Consider the following 24,658-nt stretch of genomic DNA (forward strand, 5'->3'; position numbering starts at 1 on the left):
CAGCGTTAGCGAGAGGAAAGCAAAACTTCCGCATGGAAAAATGAAAACCTCTCCCAGAGAGCACTGAACTGAAACCTGATCTCCACTTGCACATAAGTTTTTAAAGAGACATGACACCCTGCATTATACAGATGAACGGAAAATGTGATTACCAATGCACCAATGCCTTTTTCCCTGAACAGAGCCTGAGTCCCCATTTAATTTTATTGCAGAGCATCACACATTTTCAGAAGACACTTTCAAAATGCTTACTTAGCTGGATCTATACTAGGTCTGCTGCACCTCAGCCGATGAAAGGGACACTGTCAAGGTTGGAAGGTCTAAAATTGATCTACTTTGATAGAAAATCCCATCTGGAAGTTTTTTACCTTCAGGATTCTTTCCATCTGTTTCCTCTTTTCAAACCAATTGCAGCTGTCACCAGAAATAAAAACAAAGCAAACAAAATAAAAGTCTGCACGGTTTACAGTTAAACTACCAGTTAGTAAAGCAAGGCCCAAGTCCAGGGCCAGGCACCTCTGTTTTCTTTGAGTCACAATCTAAATCACTAGTTTCACATTTTTTTTAAAAAATGTGATTTTAGTGGCAGCAATGATGGGTTTGGAGAAATCTAAATAGATAGGAAGGACCCTATAGCATACCTCTGCCAGTCCTGTATTTTTAAACTGTTTACTTGATGATTTTCAGAAGCAGTGCAAAACCTGCAGGCCTGACTTGTGACTGTTGTATACTTGCAACTTGCAGCACTCATACTAGACTTGCCTTGAGTTCTACTGCCAATGTTTGTGATTTTTACATTGATATTTTAGTATTTTTAAAAAATGTTTTTCATCCTTTTATTGTGTAAAAGACTCCCACAAACTGGGGAGACTGTTTAAGAGACTTATCTCTCTAACATGCCTTCCCCTTACCATATTATCACACAATCTTTAAATTCTCCTCACACCACTCCTGGATGGTAGGGCCTTGCTATCACCCCCATTTTACAGATGGGGAATTGAGGCACAGAGAGGCTAAGTGATTTGCCCAAGGCCTTGAAGGAAGACTGTGTCAAAGGAGGAACGAACCTGTGTCTCCCAGGTGCTGGGTAGTGCTCTAACCACTGCGTCATCCTTCCTTTCTCACTCTGGGAGGAAACAGGTAAAACTTTAAAAACCACACTTGTGTCTGAGAATGTTTTACTTACCACTATTATAAGAAGCACCTGAGATTATTAGCATGGAGAAGAAATGCTTCCCTCTTTTTATTTTTGTTTTGTTTTTTGTTTATTTGTTTCTATATACTTTATCTGTCTGATGTTACTTTATGCCTCCGGTATCATTTTGTGCATTCTCAATGTGTCCTCTTGAGTTACTTTCTCCTTTTCTTAATTAGGTCTCACACAGCAGCCATAAGAAAAACACTTTTTTAAAAAAGACAGCAACATGACTATTAAAGCCACACAATTTGACAGAGGTAACCAGGGGGCATGCCTGATCCAACAATTCCACAACTTACAAATAGTGTGTTTTTTTAACTCTACCCCTTTAAAGGTGGAGTGGGCTAAAAGTATGGCAGCCATGAGCTAATCCCATAATGTAAATGCAGTAGTGAATATTCTTCGATCACTAGATTAAATAACGTCCATTAATTGTAGAAATGAATTAAACAACGGCTTGGTTAGCTAAATAGCAGCAAGATGGGCAACAACAGGAAAGCAGTGAAGTGGCAGGAGTGGTTAAAGCTGACAATTAAATGGCAGATAAAATGAAGAGCAAGTGGGGATTTCGGTAGATGGGAAATGTGTAACTGTCAGCTGTGACTCAGAGGGGTGAGAGTCATTCAGGCTTTCTTTGGGCGTCTGGCCCTTCGCTGTCCTGGAGTGTCTGCTGTGGTGCATCTGGGACTGTGACAAAAGGCTGGTTTATAAGTCGGACTGTTCAAAAAACAAAAGGGGTGCATGTATCTCAGTTTGTACCAGATTGAGGGCTGGGGCTATGGGGGCCCGCCATGTTCTAATGCTGGCCAGGGCTGGCTGCTGACAACTGTCCGGCTTCTCCTGATAAGGAGCTGCTATTGGGCAATCTCCAAGCGTCTCTATGGGGCTGGAATTGGCAAGCGTGTGGTTAATGTAGCCCACACGAGGTGGTGATGAGCTGAAGCAGGTCTCTTTCTGCTAGTCCTGCTGCTGCAGCTGTCACCTTCCTTCCCAGACATGAGTGGAGTCACCTTCAGCTGGCTTTAGTGCGCAAGGTTGTGTCTGGCGTGTGACTGACTGACAATTTCCTGCAATATCCTGAATGAACTTTATTGAATTAAGTTAAACCTTATTGAATTAGGTGTAATGCCTTTGGGGTTCATTGTGTTAAAAATACAATTGTGGATTGGTTATTGTGGAATTATATGTAACTTCTCTAGGAAACTGACTAATACACCCTCTGGAAGGTATTAGGAACTTCAGAGAGCTTTTTGGAACAATACGTGCGAAGTGGATTTCCTAGGAAATAGCTGGAAATAGTATGCAAATAATCCACTTTAAATCCACCCTTTTGGAAGCTAGGCCCTGGGGAAGAAAACCCATTTTCTACTAATATCCTGCTCCTGGAAGCTCCAGCTCAAAGACCCCAGAACTGTAGAAAGAGTGTTTATAAACCTGTTTTGAGTTTGCTAGTTCTGTGCTGAGGCTGTGATAAACTAGTGACCACAAGGATTCCCACTTGGGTGGGAGTTTGAAGGACTATTCCTGCCAGAATCCATGTTTGGGCTGGGGTTAACTCTGGTAAACCTATTAGCATGCATGTAGGTTATTTCATTGTTTTAAATATGTTTTCTCTGTAGTGCTTTTTACCTTCAGGAAAAATAGGCTTGCATCGAAAGAACTTTGTGGTACTTATAAATGAAACAATTATATCTGTTAAACCTCTCTGAAGAGGAAGCAAGCAGGTGTCCTTGGGCAGTCTGTCTTTGCTGGGAATGACATAGTGAAGGCAGGGAACTGTGCCTGAAAATGCTGTGATCAGAAGGGAGAGGCACACGAGTCTCCACCCAGACACGCAACTGCTGGGGAGCTAGAAGTTGAGAGTGGGTGCCCTGGCTGGACCATAGAGGGGGAATACAGATGTGGTTGCCCTGAATTACCACATTGCACGTCAGGTAATCACAGTTGGTTGAGTTGTGTGAGTGTGAAGCAATTGAGAAGGTTGGGTTGTATGGGCATGAATTTCTTAGAATATGCACGTGGTTAAATTAACTGTGGTTTGCTTCTTTCACTAGGTCACAGCTTTGGTGTTATTGTTCAGGTGGCAGGACTTGGCATTACTTTGGTGGGAGTTAGAATTAGGTCTTTCAGCCCCACAAACGTTGGACAAGGAGGTAGTGCCTTTTCCTGTGAATTAGGTGTGAATTCCTGTGAATTAGCCCAGCTTTACCAAAGAGGGTTGATTTGCATGGAGTCCCTGAACTGTCTGACAAGGTTCACGGTTTCTTCAATGCAGGCTTGTATCTAGTCCTTGGGAAACTGCAGGCCCAGAGCAGGTTGTGTGGAAACAGGTTGCTTAAGCCTGGGACAGTTAAACTATTCAGTATTTGAACATCAAAGGCTGACGGCACGGGTTGGCCGTTGCCTCCTCCACTTGAGCTGCTGCTAGCATAGGCTGAGGTTGCCTTTCTGTCGTTCCCACCCATACATCCATTTTGAACTCCTATGGCTGCTTCCTATGAGTGTGCTGTGGCTGAAGGCCAGGAGACAGGTTGGCTGAACAAGCACCAGACAACCAGGGCTGGCTGCCTCCTCCCCCTACCTGCCTCGCTCTGTTGTACTGAGAGGCCAAGTGCGGGCCAGAGGAAAGATATAGGGAGTGTGGGAGAGTCTTCCCCGCTGTTAAAGCAGATAAAGACCTCCCAACTCCTCTAGCATTCAGTGGCTTCGGGGGTCTCACTGGTTGGTGAAGTGAAGACTCATGGGACATGGAAGATCTGAGGTGGAAGGGAGTGGGGCCTGGCTAGGGCCTTCACAATATCCTCTGGCAAAGAGTTCCACAGGTTGACTGTGCGCTGTATGAAAAAATACTTCCTTTTGTTTATTTTAAACCTGCTGCTTATTAATTTCATTTGGTGACCCCCTAGTTCTTGTGTTATGAGAAGGAGTAAATAGTACTTCCTTATTTACTTTCTCTATACCAGTCGTGATTTTATAGACCTCAGTCATATCCCTCCTCAGTCATCTCTTTTCCAAGCTCAAAAGTCCTAGTCTTATTAATCTCTCCTCATACGGAAGCCGTTCCATACCCCTAATAATTTTTGTTGCCCTTTTCTGAACCCTTTTTGAGGTGGGCCGACCACATCTGCATGCAGTATTCAAGATGTGGGCGTACCATGCATTTATCTAGAGGCAATATGATATTTTCTGTGTTATTATCTATCCCTTTCTTAATGATTCCCAACATTCTGTTCACTTTTTTGACTGCCGCTGCACAATGAGTGGATGTTTTCAGAGAACTATCCACAATGACTCTTTCTTGAGTGATAACAGCTAATTTAGACCCCATCATTTTATATGTATAGTTGGAATTGTTTTCCAATGTGCATTATTTTGCATTTATCAACATTAAATTTTATCTGCCATTTTGTTGCCCAGTCACCCAGTTTTGAGAGATCTTTTTGTAGCTCTTTGCAGTCTGCCTGGGGCTTAACTATCTTAAATAGTTTTGTATCATCTGCAAATTTTTCCACCTCACTGTTTACCCCTTTTTCCAGATCATTTATGAATATGTTGAATAGGTCTGGTCCCAGTACAGACCTATGGGGCACACTGCTATTTACCTCTCTCCATTCTGAAAATTGACCATTTATACCTACCTTTTGTTTCCTATCTTTTGACAAGTTACCAATCCATGAGAGGACCTCCCCTCTTATCCCATGACAGCTTACTTTGCTTAAGAGTCTTTGGTGAGGGACCTTGCCAAAGGCTTTCTGAAAATCTAAATACACTATATCCACTGGATTCTCCCTTGTCCACATGCTTGTTGACCCCTTCAAAGAATTCTAGTAGATTGGTGAGGAGTGATTCCCCTTTACAAAAACCATGTTAACTCTTCCCCAGCAAATTATGTTCATCTGTATGTCTGACAATGTTGTTCTTTATTATAGTTTCAACCAGTTTGCCCGGTACAGAAGTCAGGCTTATTGGCCTGTAATTTCCACGATCACCTCTGGAGCCCTTTTTAAAAATTGGCATCACATTCGCTATCTTCCAGTCATTTGGTCCAGAAGCTGATTTAAATGATAGGTTACAGACTACAGTTAGTAGTTCTGCAGTTTCACATTTGAGTTCCTTCAGGACTCTTGGATGAATTCCATCTTGTCCTGGTGACTTATTACTGCTTAATTTATCAATTGTTTCAAAACATCCTCTAATGACACCTCAATCTGGGACAGTTCCTCAGATTTGTCACCTAACAAGAATGGCTCAGGTTTAGGAATCTCCTTCACATCCTCCTCTGTGAAGACCGATGCAAAGAATTAATTTAGTTTCTCTGCAATGGCCTTATCGTTCTTGAGTGCTCCTTTCGCATCTCAATTGTCCACTGGCCCCACTCAATTGGCCCCACAGGTGGTTTAGCAGCTTCCTGCTTCTGATGTGCTTTAAAAAATGTTGCCATTACTTTTTGAGTCTTTGGCCAGCTGTTCTTCAGATTCTTTTTTGGCCTTCCTCATTATATTTTTGCACTTCATTTGCCAGAGTTTATGCTCCTTTCTGTTTTCCTCACTAGGATTTAACTTCCACTTTTTAAAGGATGCCTTTTTGCCTCTCACTGTTTCTTTTACTTGTTGTTTAGCCACGGTGGCACTTTTTTGGTTCTTTATTATGTTTTTTAATTTGGGGTGTACATTTAAGTTGAGCCTCTATTATGGTGTCTTTAAAAAGTCTCCATGCAGCTTTTGGCATTGTACCTTTTAATGTCTGTGTCACTAACCTCCTCATTTTTGTGTAGTTCCCCTTTCTGAAATTAAATGCTACAGTTTTGGGCTGCTGTGATGTTTTCCCCACCACAGAGATGTTAAATTTAATTATATTATGGTCACTATTGCCAAGCGATCCAGCTATAGTCACCTCTTGGACAAGATCCTGTGCTCCACTTAGGACCAAATCAAGAATTGCCTCTCCTCTGGTGGGTCCCAGGACCAGCTGCTCCAACAAGCAGTCATTTAAGGTGTCAAGAAATGTTATCTCTGCATCCCAGCTTGAGGTGACATGTACCCAGTCAATATGGGGATAGTTGAAATCCCCCATTATTACTGAGTTTTTTATTTTAATAGCCTCTCTAATCTCTCTGAGCATTTCACAGTCGCTATCAGCATCCTGGTCAGGGGGTCGGTAATAGATCCCTACTGCTATATTCTTATTATTAGAGCATGGAATTTCTATCCATAGAGATTCTATGGTACAGTTTGGTTCACTTAAGATTTTTACTTCTTTGAGTCTATACTTTCTTTCACATAGAGTGCCACTCCCCCACCAGCACGACCTGTTCAGTCCTTCCAATATATTTTGTACCCTGGTATTCCTGTGTCCCATCGATTATCCTCATTCCACGAAGTTTCTGTGATTCATATTAAATGAGGATATTGATATAATAGGTGACACTCTAGTTCACCCATCTTCTTATTTAGACTTCTAGCACTGGCATACAAGCACTTTTAAAAACTTGTCACTTTTTAGCTGTCCGCTATTACATGATGTAATTGAATGGGACTCTTTTTCATTTGACTGTTTCTGATCAGATCCTACCTGTATTTTATCATTTGCCATCCTGGAGCCTTAATTTGGAAGGTTTGAACTGAAGGTGAGGAAGGAAGGTTTAATGTCCCTGTGTCTGCTGGTTTTACTCCCCTCTCTGGATTGTGGCTAGATCATCTCTGCCGAGGAGGTGGTTTATCTCTGCGCAGAAGAATACTATGGACATTTTTGCCCCCGGAGAATAGCATTGCATTATCAAATTTCAGAGGCTATTGTCTGGACTCTGCCTGATGTGATCTTTATCCCTCCTTCTTCCAAAGGGCCTTTAAGTAAGTCATTTTAAAAAATATAAATAAAAAAACCACGAAGGGCTAGATCCTTTTCTGGTGTAAATTGGTGCAGCTCTGTTGACATCCATGGAGCCATGTTGACTTACAGCCACTGAGGATCTGGTGATTTTCAGTGCGTAGCGGACTGTTCTACGGTAACTTTAAACTACTACTTAGGTGAGAAATTAGTGGAGAGAAATCAGCTGTTCATTTTTAGGCTTTGCAGGAGCTTTAATATTTCTAATGTTTTAATGTATTCTGAAGACTTTCTCTCTTTTGATTTAGCCTTCGTCGCAGTATTTTATTACACCATATATCTTCAGCATTTGTTGAGGAGCCATTGTAAATGTGAGGACTAAGCAGCTTGCTAGATAACATCTTTTTTTCCCCTCTTTAAAAGATTAAACTGAGACTGTTCTGTCTGATGCCAGAATAGATTTAACCAATCATGTATCCTTTATATGTAGGTCAGTCAGAGGGACAATCCAGCACTGGATCCTATTATCCATGGGTTGAAGGGTGTCGTACATCATGGTAAGTAGCTACTTAAACTTTTTTTTGCTGGAAGGGTAGAGGGGCTAGAATATTGTCCTTAAGGGATCGGGTCACCCTTCAAAGGACATATTGAGGTTACATTCTTCATTCACTGAAGTTTAAGGGCATTAAAGCCATTATTTGATTGGTACATATCAGACTCATTTGTTACCTGAAAACGGGTGTGGGTTAACAGTAAACAATTTGTTTCTTTTCAATCAGTGCTTTAGAATGTGCAAGTTATAAATCAAAACTTAGTACAATATATCATTCATATTAGTACTTCAAATGCAGTGCAGATGTTTCATGCCTGCTATTTATCTTACATTTGGTCTAAAAATACTCCTCTGAAGTTTCTATTTGTTTACAAATTATTTGTCTTTCAAATTTAGGGAGCTGATAATGAAACAGAAAATTAACTATCTGTGAAAATTAATTAAACTTTGCAGCCGATGAACATCTTTCTAATGCTTGCATAAATATAATCATTCAGCTGTTCTGATGCATATAAACCTATTATCCTTGAACTTATAGAAGGTACTGAAATAAATATTAATATATTTTTTATATTTTTATAACTAGTTTTACTGAGGAGTTATCCTGAAACCTTATCATTAGGAATGCGTCATTGGCAATGACATCAAGATTCTCCACTTCCAGCATCCCCTTGTCAAGTTTTAATATAATGATTTCTAAAGTTTTAATAATCTCATTATGATTCAAAAGGCATCTGCAGAAATGCCGTTAGGTGCTATAATAAATCTCTGCTCTGTCTATACTACTGCAATAAAACATTTTTGCACCTTTTCAGAGGTTTGTCTTTAGACATTAGCTGGTGCCATAGAGCTTAACAAACATTTTTTTTCTCTTGACTAGAAACCTAAAACTAGTTGACAGTGTTAGATTAAAACAAATAGGATTTTGGATTAATTGCTCTGCTTTCAAAGTTATTTAACATTGCAGCTGTGCACACCAATAAATCTAGTGCAAGTGAAAAATAGGGGTTAAATGATAACATACCACAAAATCCTTCACTGAGAGAATTTTCCATTGGTTTTTGCCATATATAAATTGCCGTGTTCTACTGTGAAATAAAAACTCCACACTGAGCTGAAATAGATGTTGTTATCCAGTTCCCACTGAGTTACAAAACAGGCTGCCAAAAAAACAAAAAAAAACACCAGGGATGAGTTGGGCAGTTAGCATTCTCCAGCCTTAGATAATTTGACTGTGAAGTCATGCTGCCATTTACTTGAACCAAAATCTTTTTTAGGTTTGTATCCCACCTGCTCTCTCTTTCCCCCGGCAAAGGTGGATGGTGTTTAATCCATCCTGTTCCTTTCCCACTACCCCTCCTCCCCCCAAACCGCTGCTGCAAAAACTGCTAGCGTATAATCATGCTGGTGTCTAGTAAGAGTAACCCGTTCCCCCCAAAATTAGTCTGGTATAACGTGACCTGGTCCCTAGCTTGTGATTCCGTGGCCACAAAATGATATTCTTGGAGTTGCCTAGTCACAGCAGAAGCTGGGTGCATAAAAGATGTTTGTTTTTGTTTCACTCACAATGCACAGAAGACTACTAACATTTCAAGGGGAGGAAATAGGTTGATATATTTTAATAACTTGCTTCCTTTAAAAAACACAAAGAAAAAAAATAGAGGAAAATCTTGTTTTCCTTCCTGTTTTGGCTACTTAAAGCCTTACTTTTTAGTGGGAGAAAGGCTTTCTTGCAAGGAGGGGGGGCAGGTTACTAAATTGTTTTTAAAAAATAGATTAAATACTTATAGCTCTTTCTTTTTCTTTCTTTCTTTTCTTTCACTATTTTGGTTCTGTGTAGAATAGTGGTACACATAACGGCTTCAGTTCTACTGTAAGTGCTGTCATTGCTTTACTCGGTATAATTTACCTACAGCCTTATGTGGACACATTTTTATAACTGAAGTAAATACAGAATCCCCAGGGGTTGTATCTTAAAGGGGGCACTGTTTGTCATCAGTTATGCCCTGTTTAACTCTGACTCCAGCTGAGTTGTATGTTGGTTAAATGGAAACTCTTGTGGAGTTTGGACAGTTTGCTCGTGGGGCAGGGAGAGGAGAGAAGAGCACACCAATGAATACAACCAATACCAAAAAAAGAAGATGGAAATGGGCAAAACGAGGAACTTGAATGTCTTTGCCATTTGTGGACTCCAGCTGTCTAGCTACCGCTATCACAGTAACACCTGAGGGCATGTGTGTGCATGTACATATGTATAAGATAATAATAGAGAGTGTATGATCCTTAACTTTGGGATGGCCATGTTGCTCATGAGTTAGTTATATTCATCCCAAGGTAGTCTTTATACCATGTTCTTGCTTACTCTACGTGTGCCATGTATTATAAATAAATCAATAAATAAAAAGTCTATTTTTAGAAATGTTTCCAAAAGTTACTGGTGGTGGTGGTATCTTCCATATTCCTCTGCCTGTCCCCCACATACTCTGGGCTGGCTCATTCTGCAGAAAAACTCTCAGAAGGAGACTAAGGAGGAGGAGAACTCTACCAGGATCCCCCAGTGGAGATTCTTCCACCCCCATGGGATCCACCCCCAAATTCTAGGGATCCTGAGGTATCAATGGGGGACTTTGTGGAGGGTCTGAGCCTCTACTGCATCTTTGACTTTTTGTTTTCTTCCACCTTCCCCTCCATTAAAACAAGAATATTTGGCAAATAGTGATGTAAACTAGCTAATTATCATGCTGTTTTGATAGAAAAACTCACCTAACAATAATGATGCTTTTTATGTATTTGTTTGCATTATAGTAGCACCTTGGTCAGGAGCTCCAATCCTGGGTGAGGACCCCATTGTGCAAGGAGCAGTAAAGAAAAACCATTTCGTACGAAATAATTGTGCTGTTCTACATGTGTTATACAAAACCAATACATATGGTTTTTCCATTCTTTCCTGGAAAGTTCTTAGTTTTAAGTGCCCCTCCAGGGGTGAGTGAACATTTAAAATGTCAGAAATACTTCCTGTGGAAGCAATTTGAGCTTGAGATTTTTGTCAGGGATTTGAATTACTCACTAAATTGATGGAACATAAATAATTGTGCCCTTCACAGTGTCACCGGCTTAGTCATGATGATAGAGATACGTACACATAAAAATCAATACAGGCTTAGTCAGTGCTCAGAATCTGCTTTATTTCCTTCATCTCCAGGCATAATTTCCTAGAATCTTAATGTCATAATAAGCTTAATTTTACAAGAAGAACCATATGAAGTCCCTAAGCTGGAAGGAAAACTAGTGATGTGCCAAACACCCTAACAGTGTGGTAGACAAACGCCAGAGCTTTCAGGTTTGCTTCATGTCTTCCTGCCTCATGTCACAGGCTGTGGAGGAGTCCAAATTCCAGGGTGCCCCCTTGCAAAGCAGTGCATAGGCACGAGAACGAAGAGGCCGCTTTTCTCAGAGCTGTCAGATGCCTGTTGCTGACGTTGGCTCTGCTTCCAGTTTTCTGCCTTGCCAAGGGTTGCCGCTCTTGCCCTCCAGAGAGGCACATGTTGTTCTTGCCCACCCTTTTTTTTTTTTTCTCATCTGGTACAAATACACCATGTGCATGGGCCTGTGTCTGGTGGTGCTCCTGCTAGACCAACAGGCTTCGAGAGTGGAGCCCTCTCTCCACAGATGGGACGTAGCGGGAGGCAGCAGCAGTGCAAGCTTCCTGATGCTGATCTGCCAACTTGTTTTCAGGCTTGGCTCTTGGCCCCCTTTTTCTGTGTCCATTCAGTGTTTAGCGTCTCTGCGGAGACGGACAGCCAAGGTCAGTGCCAGTTGTGCCGGTCGTTTTTGTGATCTCCACGAGGAATTTTTTGAAGTTAAATCATACGTCAAGACATGGTGGTCATCGCTGTGACCTGGGCAGCGTGTGAATGATCAGTGACATCATTCCCAGTCTACAGAACCATCCACTCTTCCACCTCTATTTTATTGTTCCCAATAAGCGTCTCTCTTTGCCCCGACTCCTGATACTGTTGTACGTGACGCAGAAGCGCAGAGGCTAGACAGTAGCTGCTCCCTCCAGCATGAGTACTGAGGCCCTCTGTTCTCAGACAGAAAGTGCGTGCCCACTCTTGGAAGTCCAAGGGGCACTGATACTGAGGCCTGTATTTTGCAGAAGATTACCATTACAATCAATGATCAAGCTTTCTCCTGCCTCCCTGATACTCCAGCTAGAGACCTGAGGGACACCTAACGTAACATGGAGCTATTCCACAGAAGTATTGATTTGCCACCTCATGTGTTTCTGATTTTCTCATTTCGTGAGACAAGGCGGTGAAGTAATATCTTTTACTGGGCCAGCTTCCACGGGTGAAAGAGACGACCTTTCACGTTACACAAGGCTCTTCCTCCTCCGCTGGTGTCAATCCTCTCAAGATATTATATCTCTTGAAGGGAGTAGCTTCTTTGATGTTCAGCATTGTCCCTCGCACATCGGGTGACCAGATATCACGATTTTATAGGGTTAGTCCCGATATTTGGGCCTTTGTCTTATATAGGTGCCTATTACCTCCCGCCCCCATCCCGATTTTTCACCCTTGTTATCTGGTCACCCTACTCGCACACACACGTGCACCATGTGTGTCTTCTTCCTTCAGTCTTACTATATGTACCACCGAAGTAAACAGACAGAAATATTACGTTTGCAGTGTTGTTGTTTCCGTGTTGGTCCCAGGATGTTAGAGAGACAAGGTGGGTGAGGTAATATCTTGTCTTGGACCAACTTCTGTTGGAAAGCTCTGTGTAGCGGGAAAGCTTGTATCTTTCACCAACAGAATCTGGTCCAATAAAAGAGATTGCCTCATCCCCCTTACTGCTCTCAAAAAATGAAGAGCAGACGGCGCCACTCCAGACCCCACCAAATCTTGTGCCAGTGACGGTAGGCCACATTCTGCTGCTCTTTCCTGTGCTCTGTTCTGATTGCCAAAGATTTCCACAGATCAGCAGAAAGTTATAAGTTAGAAGTACAGATAATTTACTGGTTTGGAAAACCCTTCTATGAATGTCACAAAAAAGGGGATCTTGTTCCCTTCCTTGTCAAACCAAGTACTGAAAATCAAAGTGTACAGCAAGATCAAAGGCTTGTGAACAGACAAAGTGAATCACTTGCAGATTCAGTGTTGCTTGTTTGCTCATCTGGTGGTTGGTAGGAGTTGTTTGTTTGTTTGTTTGTACCTCTGCTTATTTAACCAGGTAGTTGGGAAATTTCTGGCTTTTTTCCCCTCTGACTTCATATTAATAAGTATCATAATGTAAGCCAGAGTGGACATGGAGTAGAGACTGCTTTTATGTCCCCTCCAGCAAGGGGAAGAGGAGAGAAGTGAGGTAAGTGATGGTCACCAAGATTTAGAAGCGCCTGAGGGGAGAGAAGACAGTGCTGAAGTAGAAGGAGGAACTGGATTGCTTCAAAAAGGCATAGGGAATGAATAAGCTGCACATCACTAAAGTTGTCAAAGGCAAAAAGGTGTTGAATAACCTGTTAAAAATAAATCAGCACTAAAAAGGAAGCAATCCAGACAGTGTTAGTTATCCTGTGGATCTATCCTGCCACCAGGCATAATAACAAGAAAACACCATTAGCAGCGTGACAGGTTTTTTTCTTTTGTTTTAACTTGAGCCATAACACCACCTGACAAGCTGTTTGTTCTCTGCATTAAAGAACTGCGGGTTGTAGAAAGCAAAAGGAGGGTTATCTTGGGACTGGTTTTTAAAGTGCAACTTTGAAGAAGGCAAACACCCAGTGGACTTTGGAGAGGAGACGGTCATAAGGGTGGGATATGTTAACTGAAAATGAAAACGAAGAAGAACAGGTTGTAAGGATGCGTTGGCACCATCCTTTGTTTTCTGGGCTGTGCTTGTGCTCTCATTGCAAGAGAGACCAGGACATGATCATTGTGTAACAAACAGGAGGAGGAAGGAGGCAGGGAAAGGAAGGTGAGAGTAGAGAGAATCAGTTCACACCTTTTACGCTGGCCAGCGCCTACATGCATAACTGCAGGGGTCTGAATCATTTACAGTAATGCCTCACTTAAAGTCGTCCCGGTTTTTTTTTCGTTGTTAGGTTGCTGATCAATTAGAGACCATGCTCGATTAAAGTTGTGCAATACTCCCTTATAACATTGTTTGGCAGCCGCCTGCTTTGTCCACTACTTGCAGGAAGAGCAGCCCCCTTGGAGCGAGCTGGTGGGGGCTTGGAACCAGGGTGGGCTGGCAGCCCCCCATCAGCTCCCCTAAGTTCCCTGTGCAGCAGCCGCGGAGCAGGCTACCAAGTGCCGGCAGTTCAGCTGTCCCTCCCGCCACGGCCATGTGCTGCTCCTGCCCTGTGCCGGGGAACTGCTCTCCAGAGCCTCCCGCTTGCTGTGCAGGGGAGGAGGGAAGAGGGGGACTAATGTCAGGGTGTTCCCCTTCTCCCCTGCTCCTGCCCCCCGCTTACTCCTTTTCCATTTCGAGCAGGGGGGAGACGCAACAGGGCTCAGGACGGAGAGAGCTGGCCGCGGCTGCTGTCTCCACTTCCTGATCTTTCTAAAGGCAATGTACTTAGAATGGGGTCAGCATACTTAAAGGGGCAATGCACATCTCTCTCTCTCTTCCGCACACACAGGCTGTGTGTCTCTGTCTGCCATGCTGTCTCCCCTCCCTCCATTCGTGCTGCCTTGTAGAGTGTGAGGCCACATTAACAACAGTGTGTTAACCCTTGAGGCCTCAGCCGAGTGCTAGTTCATCATTGAGCAGTAAGGCATTCCCTGGGAAACATCCCACCCTCTTCCACCCTCTGACTTCACCACCTCAGCCAAGCTTCACAATCATCATCGCTGTGTACCAGTATTAAACTGTTTGTTTAAAACTTATACTCTGTGTGTGTGTACGTATGTATGTGTATATATATAATATAAAATAAAGTTTTTTGTCTGGTGAAAAAAATTTCCCTGGAACCTAACCCCCACATTTACATTAATTCTTATGGGGAAATTGGATTCGCTTAGCATCATTTCGCTTAACATCATATTTTTCAGGAACATAACTACAATGTTAAGTGAGGAGTTACTGTACAAGAATATGTAAAATAAGTGTTAGAAATTCCCACTGGTCTAGTCTCAAGGAAGAATCACTGATAATGGCTAGATACAGGGCCACTAGGCTGATTATAATTACACACAAAATGACATTAAGAGAAAATTATTAAAGTTGCAGAGTCAAGCATTTAAAAGTTAGGAAGAACCAGAATTAAGGTTGCCTGTGCAACCTTAATTGGGGCCCCGTGTGCGTGTGCATTTTGATTTAGTCTTTAATCACATGAGCGCATCCTTTTTTTCCCCCCAGAACCCCTTTCATTCAGTGCACAGGGTGGATGGTGCTCACTTAATGAGCAGCTGTTTCAGTATTTTGTTTTATCCTCATTGTTCCATGTGTGACTCTAGGCCTTATTTAAAGCGCACTATCGAAACCTTACGCTGAAGACAGAATTCTTAATTTCCTCATAGGCTTTTCCATGGTGCTCATCTCTGTACCGTCTGAGTGCTTGGCAAACATTAACTAATTTATATTCATAACACCACATTTTAAAGTTAGGGAGCTGAGGCTGAGAGAGAGAGGGATCAAAATTGTCCCACTAATTTAGGGTGCCCAATTTGAGGTGCCTGGGCCCTGTTTTTTCAGAGGACTTGGCAGTATACAGCACTTTATACATGCAGAGCACAGCTCCCCTTGAGTTCAGTTGTAGCTGTGAGTGCTCAGCACTTCTGCAAATCAGTGGAGGACTCACTGGAGCAAGCATTTAGTGAAAAGTTTGGCTGAAGTGACTTCAGTAGCATCACACAGGAACTCTGGCAGAGGCAGGGATAGAAAACAATTCTCCAAGGCAGAGTTCAGGTGCGTTAACCACGAGACCATCCTTTTCCTTCCTGCAACCCCCTGCCTCATTCACTATACATCTCCCACTTCTCCCCATTTCCCCCAGGCTCAACCTCTTTTGCTCCATCCCCTCCAAACTGTCCTCATCCAAATCCTGTTTTTTCCCCAACCTTGGCTCCTTGTCCCCATCCCATTCTCCTCACCGAGCCAGTCCCCTCCTCAGGCTTCTCATCCCCCTCCCAGTCCCCTTGCCCAGCCAGTTCCATTTCCCCCTTCCCAATTCCTTGTCTGTTCTCTCTCCTGCCCCAGCCCCACTCGTTCCCCTCCAGCCCTGTTTCTCCCCCTCGCTCCCAATCCCAGTTTCCCTCACAGACTTCATATCCAACCTCAGTCTCCCAACTCCATCCTCATCCCCTTCATGGTTCCTTGCCCCAGTCTCTTTGCCCAGCCATCGCAGCTCTCCCCCCACACATGGTGGCTCCTCATCTGATCTATTTCCCCGGCGCCCCCTCCCTCCCATATTGGCTTCCTGCCTTGTCCAGCAGTCCCAATCTCCCCCCGCACACACACCCCAGTTCCTAGCCTGATCTCAATGTCTTCTCCCTCCTCCCCCATTTTCCTCACCAGATCCCAGTCTCCATCCTCCCTCAAACTCAATCACAGGTTTCATCCCCCCGCCTCCAGTCCCAGTCTCACCGGGGTCCTTTTCCCAATCTTTCCCTCGCCCCTGCTCCAGCTTTTGTCCCCACTGCATTCAAATCAAGCACTTTCTCCTCCAGGCTTATTTCAGGTGCCCAGCCTCACCCTAGCCCACAGCAGCTGGGAACAATAATTACAGGGAAAATCTGGTTTTTCCCTTCTGTCCCTGGGTTGGAGCATGCTGATTTGCTTTGTGGGGGTCACACATGCATGTCACATGTAGGTCAAGATTGGTCAGAGAGGATGGAATCTTCAGAGATTTTAGCTGCGAAACTCTGAGAAGTCTGTACCGAGCATGTAAAAACCAAGATTTTTCAGGTTTCAGAGTAGCAGCCGTGTTAGTCTGTATTCGCAAAAAGAAAAGGAGGACTTGTGGCACCTTAGAGACTAACAAATTTATTTGAGCACAAGCTTTCGTGAGCTACAGCTCACTTCATCGGATGCATTCAGTGGAAAATACAGTGGGGAGATTTATATACATAGAGAACATAAAACAATGGGTATTATCATACACACTGTAAGGAAAGTGATCACTTAAGGTGAGCTATTACCAGCAGGAGAGCCGGGGGGAAAAAGCCTTTCGTAGTGATAATCAAGGTGGGCCATTTCCAGCAGTTGACAAGAACGTATGAGGAACGGTGGGGGTGGGGGAATAAACATGGGGAAATAGTTTTACTTTGTGTAATGACCAATCCACTCCCAGTCTTTATTCAAGCCTAAGTTAATTGTATCCAGTTTGCAAATTAATTCCAATTCAACAGTCTCTCGTTGGAGTCTGGTTTTGAAGTATTTTTGTTGAAGAATTGCCACTTTTAGGTCTGTAATCGAGTGACCAAAGAGATTGAAGTGTTCTCTGACTGGTTTATGAATGTTATAATTCTTGACGTCTGATTTGTGTCCATTTATTCTTTTACATAGAGACTGTCCAGTCTGACCAATGTACATGGCAGAGGGGCATTGCTGGCACATGATGGCATATATCACATTGGTAGATGTGCAGGTGAACGAGCCTCTGATAGTGTGGCTGATGTGATTAGGCCCTACGATGGTGTCCCCTGAATAGATATGTGGACACAGTTGGCAACGGGCTTTGTTGCAAGGATGGATTCCTGGGTTAGTGGTTCCGTTGTGTGGTGTGTGGTTGCTGGTGAGTATTTGCTTCAGGTTGGGGGGCTGTCTGTAAGCAAGGACTGGCCTGTCTCCAAAGATCTGTGAGAGTGATGGGTCGTCCTTCAGGATAGGTTGTAGATCCTTGATGATGCGTTGGAGAGGTTTTAGTTGGGGGCTGAAGGTGATGGCCAGTGGCGTTCTGTTATTTTCTTTGTTAGGCCTGACCTGTAGTAGGTGACTTCTGGGTACTCTTCTGACTCTGTCAATCTGTTTCTTCACTTCAGCAGGTGGGTATTGTAGTTGTAAGAATGCTTGATAGAGATCTTGTAGGTGTTTGCCTCTGTTTGAGGGGTTGGAGCAAATGCAGTTGTATCATAGAGCTTGGCTGTAGACAATGGATCGTGTGATGTGGTCTGGATGAAAGCTGGAGGCATGTAGGTAGGCATAGTGTTCAGTAGGTTTCCGGTATAGAGTGGTGTTTATGTGACCATCGTTTATTAGCACTGTAGTGTCCAGGAAGTGGATCTCTTGTGTGGACTGGTCCAGGCTGAGGTTGATGGTGGGATGGAAATTGTTGAAATCATGGTGGAATTCCTCCAGGGCTTCTTTTCCGTGGGTCCAGATGATGAAGATGTCATCAATGTAGCGCAAGTAGAGTAGGGGCTTTAGGGGACAAGAGCTGAGGAAGCGTTGTTCTAAGTCAGCCATAAAAATGTTGGCATACTGTGGGGCCATGCGGGTACCCATAGCAGTGCTGCTGAATTGAAGGTATACGTTCTCCCCAAATGTGAAATAGTTATGGGTGAGGACAAAGGCACAAAGTTCAGCCACCAGGTTTGCCGTGACATTATCGGGGATACTGTTCCTGACAGCTTGTAGTCCATCTTTGTGTGGAATGTTAAAACTTGGCCAAATTTGGGCATATTTTCACAAGAGCAGCAAAAGGCACACTCCTGCTGCAAAGGCCACCCTCTGCCAAATTTCAAGGCTCTACTCCAAAGCTTCCCAAAGAAAGGCTGCCAGAATTTTCAACATTGTTTTGCAATGCATTTTTCCCTAGCCTCATTCTCAGAAACAACTGAACCATTTTGGCTGAAGCTTTCCAAAAATTCAGCCTCAGGCAGATACCTAGCGTAGAAAATTTCAGCCTGAGTGGTTAAAGTTTGGCAAAACGATAAGCAACTGAAAACGGGGTGGGAAGCAGCAGGCAAGCTTAATTAGCAGAGCTATCAGCCCGACCTGTAATAAAAGTTTTAAATGATTTGGAATCACTTGGCTCCTGTAAACACACTAATCTTCCCTGTTGCCTTCCTCCCTGTGCTTTGTTGCACTCCCTGGTTGCCTCTTGTCTTGCAAGCTCTTTGGGGCAGGTAATGTGGTGGTGTCATCATCTGTCCTCTCCCCTCACCTTGCTGTGCCTCCTAGGCTGCCTTGATTTCTTTATATCGGTAAGTCAGGACCATAAATAGTCCATAGAAAGTTGCCTGAATTATCCTAAATACACTGGAATGTCTGAAATTCTTCTTCATTCTTCATTCACACATCAAGTACTCTTTGTGCTCATTTGAACACCCTTTCAGATAAAGCAGTGTGTACTATTTGTAACAAATCTTTAAATCACTATAGTATACTGGGTCCCTTTTTCTATAATGGACAACCTGCTTTGTCTGAGAAGCTCTGACGCTGTGGGTGTGCATCGTACTGTCCTGTTTGTTTTTGTTTGTTGGTTTTAAATGGTTAGGATCCAGAAGCATTAGAATGAATTGGCTTATTGTAAGAATGAAATTGGCCGTAATACCACTTTACAGGTTTGGGAGGATTTTAAAGCTCTTGGAATTGCGAATTTCACAGCTGTATTCAAAGTATTTTAAGTCCATGGTCTGGGTAGTGTTTCTGTCTATCAAGTATTCCACGTACGTTAATTCTGGAAATCAATTCATTTTTGGATATTGTTCTCAATCCAGCTGAGTTCCCGTTCTGCAGGAAAACTCTGATGACTCCCAGAACGCTGTATGGGAGAGACAAACATTTTGGCATACAGTGGTTGTCCTGTGATCTCTGATCCAAGTTTCTGGTAGATTTGAAAAGAGTTTAGATTGCAGATAGTCTGGGGGGTGTTTACCTGTGTGTCTCAGGAGTCCATTTATTTTTCAGTGATTGGCTTTAAATTCAATGTTATCTTCACTGAGCTTTTTTCCAATATTTATTTTTAGCAAGCCAGTCTTTTGGGAGCAATACATTCCAATGACAGTAGGTGAAAACAATCTTTGGCTGCTGCTCACACTTTGGTAAAGATCAGGTGTTAGTATCCATTTAATATCTGATTTGTCGTCTACTGGGGAAACTATCCTGCACTTGAAAATGAATGAATTTGCTAATACCAGTTCTGATACCCCAGTGATGCCTAGACAGATAGATAATGTCAATAAGTCTGTAGCATCCCTTGCAACTCTTTTTGTCTTCAGTTTGCATGGATTTAACAGGGTGGCCTAATGCAACCTTGCAAAATGGTCAGGAAAATTTAACCGCCCAAGCAAAGATTCTGCTCACCTATCTACAGTAATATAATGAATGATAATAAAAATCAAATGATATTTTCCTTGCCTTCTGGGTTAGTAGGGTGTTACAAGAAGCTTTTAGAAGTGTTCATGCATAGACCTGAAATTAGGAGATACAATCTGCTTGTCTGCACTCATTTCAGCTTCCCCATTAATAAAACTATTTCAGTGTCGTCCTGAAAAAAAGACCAAGAGGTGGACATTAATGCTGCTTTCTTTTTTAATACCACTGCATCAGGAGGTCAAGTGTATGTCCAGCAGGCCATGTTAGTCCGCTTGCCTGTGAACAGAAGAGAGTTAAAATAGCATATTGTCCTTTTATGCTGTAGCAATCTCAGTAATTTTTATGTCACTTCCATTTTTTAAATTGTTGATGCTGAATCTGTGATACTCATTTTTCCTTTGGAAATATTAGAGTGGACACTTTTTTTTAACACACACTTCAGTGCTTTATGCAAAGAGACACTCTGAAACCTATTTGTATATTGTTAATAAAACTGATTGCATTAGGTTTATGGTGGCATTTCATTGGGCTGCTATCAGGTTGCCACTTTTCAGTGCTTTGCCATGTTTACGTGGAAATAATAGCTACAAAAACCGGTTTAGCCCATCTTCCTCAAAAGAAATTTTCCTGTAGGTCAAGTGCAGGACTCTAGCATTTGAGCCATAATTGGTGTGTTTCAGGTTCCTTTTCTGAATACGAAATTTTCTATTCATATACATATTTATGTGTTGGTGTCAATAGAGGAGTCTGGCGCAAAGGAGTAGAGAAGACTTTAAGGATGCCTGGAACTACAGTTTGGTGGGCTAATACCTAGGTCTATGTAGTATTGAATGAGGCAATCCAGGAAGCATTGTGGGAGGTACACAGAAGTCTTCACTAGTGCATGTGGCGGCATCTACCTGTCTGTCTTTTATTATAGTGCCCATCATCATAGTATCTAAGAGCTTCCCACATAAAATAGGTGTGTACACCATGGTCCCTAGTAGACTTCATGAATCCTTTTCCTGTTCTTTCATCGTGGCAAGGAGGCTGTTTTGGGGATATATGTGGGTGTGTTTCATAAGATGCAAAGCTGAGTTTGGGGAGTCTTGGATGTGCTGCTGGAACAGCGGGTATGTGGTTGTGGTGAATCCCTGGGTCCTTAGGATAGACGGACTCCTAAGGAGGTCACTAGTTATGTGTCACAGCCAGGATTTGTCCAGGGGAGTGCTCTCCCTCCTACTGGACAGGTTGTGTGCATTTCTCTTATTTCTTGGCACGTCTGTGCAATCTCCTCGGAGCACCCCAGAATGGGCAGCAGCAGTGAGCAAACCCCAGTGGGGCCAGAGGTTGGGATCTCACCTGCTGTGGAACACCATTGTCATCAGGAGACTTCTACAGGGAGATGATGCTCATTGTAGAGGCTTGGATGTGATCCTCCATGGGATCTGTTAGGCTTAAGGATGACTTCGGACTCATCTTCCAGGGGACAGGGAGGAGCCTTCATGAGTAGTCAGTGAAGGTATTGTTCACATTGTCACCATTTGCGGGTTGCTTGAGTCCTCCTCTTTAGTGGGTCTGCGTACGCTTTCCCAGAGATATCTGATCTAACAAGGGTGGTCAGCTCCATGGCATTCTGCCAGTGCTCTGCTGGAAACCCCCCCTCCCCTGTCCCATCCCCAGTTCTCCTGCCAAGTAACCGGACTTACTCCCAAAGAGTTTCACACTCTGCCAGCAAGTGGTGACTCTTCGTTTTCAGACTCACTGCCCTTTTATACTGGGAAAGAAAGCAGGGGGTTGTGGTGTTTTCACTTGTGGCAGGTGTGGAGTGGTGCCAAAGGCTGCTGTCTATCACTAGGTTGCTTGGTTACCTTAGAACAGCAATGCTAAAATATCTCTTGTAATATTTCTTGAAACATCTCCAGATGCAGTAGATGATAAATCCCTTGGCTCCGTCCAGCCTCCTGGGTCTCGGACCTTCATAAGCTCCTCACCTCTCAGGACATCTGCAGAAATATGCCTCTTCTCACTCCAAGTTTAATTGTTTTCACCCCCATCTGGAGAGAGACCCACCCCAAGTCAATTCATTCCCCACCCCCTGCCACTGAGGATGGAAAGCTAGGTGTGACCCATATAAGGCGGTAGAGGAAGCTAGATAATTTTTCCAACCCAGTCATCACCGTTTAAAAAAAAAAAAAAAAAGTACAAGTTGAGTTGTTCAGTGTCTGCAATGGATGCTTCTGCCTACGTTAAATTACCTTCAAGTTTTGCTCGTAAAAAGTCTTGTTCTTAAACTGTTGTCTAGTGTAAGCCTAGGCTGTTTTCAGAGATGCTGCCTTCCCCTCCAGAGTTCAGCACTGCATTTCCATGATAGGTAGAAGGACACTGGATAAAAAATGACTACACGCTGCACACTAGTCACGAAAAAAGAAAAGGAGTACTTGTGGCACCTTAGAGACTAACCAATTTATTTGAGCATAAGCTTTCGATGCATCCGATGAAGTGAGCTGTAGCTCATGAAAGCGTATGCTCAAATAAATTGGTTAGTCTCTAAGGTGCCACAAGTCCTCCTTTTCTTTTTGCGAATACAGACTAACACGGCTGTTACTCTGAAACCTGACACTAGTCACGCTTTGTGACGTAGCAATGTGAAGCTAGGAGAACATTTTCAAAAGCAGTTAACTGATTTAGAAGCCTAAGTTCCAATTTCAAAGTGACTTCTTAGTGGGCTTAGACTCCTAAGTCCCACCGACTTTCAATGACATTTTGGCTCCTAAGTACTAACAGGAAAATGGGACTTAGGCTTCTGAGTCACTTAGCTGCTTTTGAAAATGCTCCTCTTAGTAATTAGACAACTACTCAATATTAGCAGTGTTCCTACCAAAATTATAGGAAAGTACAGAGAGTACTGAAAATAGTATCTATTTATCCAAAGTGAAACTGACTAGTTTTCAGGAATGGCCACTCTAAATGCCTGTTTGCATCACTGTGTGGATATTGCAATGATAATTATTGTATAAATTAAGCATCTTTGTGCTAGAAGGTACGAATAAATATACTATTCTTGTAACATAATTAAAGCATTCAAACTGAGAAATGTTTATAATTGCATGTTTCTTAAACCCGGTACTGTGCATCTGGATACAAAATTATGAAACTTTTATGAAACAGGAAGTTATTAAAACACAGCAAATGCAATTAATCATTTGACTGTCTTCTAATATTTTAATTATCGTATTTTAATCCAATGTATATGTTTTCTTTGTTTTAATCTTTGGAATTATTAAAGAAAAGTTATATTTCTTGTTGCTAAAAATAATAATATTTGACAGTGTATATCATGCCTGACTTTAACTGTGAGTTAGCAAAGCTACGTTTTTTCCCCCAAGAAATTTTCTCTTTCACAGTTGACTGTGACTTTCCAGACACTTAAAAAAAAATCGGTCTAATTGATAACCAAAATTTAATCATAGTAGGATACTTTCAGTTTGCATTCAAATAAGGTATTTCTTTGTCTAAATAAGCTTCCCATGGTTGATTATTCATGTTGTAGTTCAAAATGTTTAAAAATGAAAGACAGATTTGGATGAAATGTAGACTACTTAATACAGTGTGTATTTAATATAAAAGTCATACATTATTCATTTTTGCAATTTGAATAACTTTGAATTTAGCATCCCTGTTCTTTTTCTTTTCCTTTGATGAACAATTAATTATTAAAATATAATATTGTCAGCATATGGCACAAAAATCCTTGAAAGTGGAATATGAGCTTCATTCTTCAGTAGTCCTTTAATAAAGGAATATGCCATATTTGTATGTTGTTTTATGTTTACATTTGTCCAGCATTTTACAGATTTTCATACATTCTAACAAAAGATTAAAGTAGTCAAAAATTCAAATTGTTAATTATAACTGAAGATTTTAAAATAGGTAACTGTAAGCCATACAATTTTAAAAATGCGTACACCCCACATCTAACTTACATGCCTTTGCTATGTGCACGTCCAAAATGGCCTGTTGGAGTCATAATTGTCCATTTGTACGTGAAAATGCCTCATTTATACAGGCAATTGCAGGAGCTAGAAAGGCACAGTTGTGTGCCTTTTATAAAACTCTTTCTTTTCAGTTGCTTTAAAGGTGTATACAGGCTGCACTTGAAAATCAGAACCTAAAATTGAACCTACAGGAATTATGACGTGATTGGAATAACAGAGACTTGGTGGGATAACTCACGTGACTGGAGTACTGTCATGGATGGTTATAAACTGTTCAGAAAGGACAGGCAGGGCAGAAAAGGTGGGGGAGTAGCACTGTATGTAAGGGAGCAGTATGACTGCTCAGAGCTCCGGTACGAAACTGCAGAAAAACCTGAGTGTCTCTGGATTAAGTTTAGAAGTGTGAGCAACAAGAGTGATGTAGTGGTGGGAGTCTGCTATAGACCACCGGACCAGGGGGATGAGGTGGATAAGGCTTTCTTCCGGCAGCTCGCAGAAGCTACTAGATCGCACGCCCTGGTTCTCATGGGTGACTTTAATTTTCCTGATATCTGCTGGGAGAGCAGTACAGCGGTGCATAGACAATCCAGGAAGTTTTTGGAAAGCGTCGGGGACAATTTCCTGGTGCCAAGTGCTAGAGGAGCCAACTAGGGGGGGCGCTTTTCTTGACCTGCTGCTCACAAACCGGGAAGAATTAGTGGGGGAAGCAAAAGTGGATGGGAATCTGGGAGGCAGTGACCATGAGTTGGTTGAGTTCAGGATCCTGACACAGGGAAGAAAGGTAAGCAGCAGGATACGGACCCTGGACTTCAGGAAAGCAGACTTCGACTCCCTCAGGGA

At 42.6% G+C, this 24,658-nt stretch overlaps 1 protein-coding gene across 6 annotated transcripts in view; it reads left to right on the plus strand.

Moving 5' to 3' along the window:
• Positions 1-24,658, plus strand: part of PTPRG (protein tyrosine phosphatase receptor type G) — a 584,867-nt gene that overhangs the window by 407,551 nt on the left and 152,658 nt on the right. For all 6 annotated transcript variants that reach the window (XM_073350970.1, XM_073350965.1, XM_073350966.1 and 3 more), the window contains exon 6: positions 7,515-7,581. In XM_073350970.1, coding sequence (XP_073207071.1) covers positions 7,515-7,581 — 67 coding nt within the window. The remainder of the gene's footprint in view (positions 1-7,514; positions 7,582-24,658) is intronic.

The sequence above is a fragment of the Lepidochelys kempii genome, chromosome 7, assembly GCF_965140265.1.
Source record: "Lepidochelys kempii isolate rLepKem1 chromosome 7, rLepKem1.hap2, whole genome shotgun sequence".
Lineage (NCBI taxonomy): Eukaryota > Metazoa > Chordata > Testudines > Cheloniidae > Lepidochelys > Lepidochelys kempii.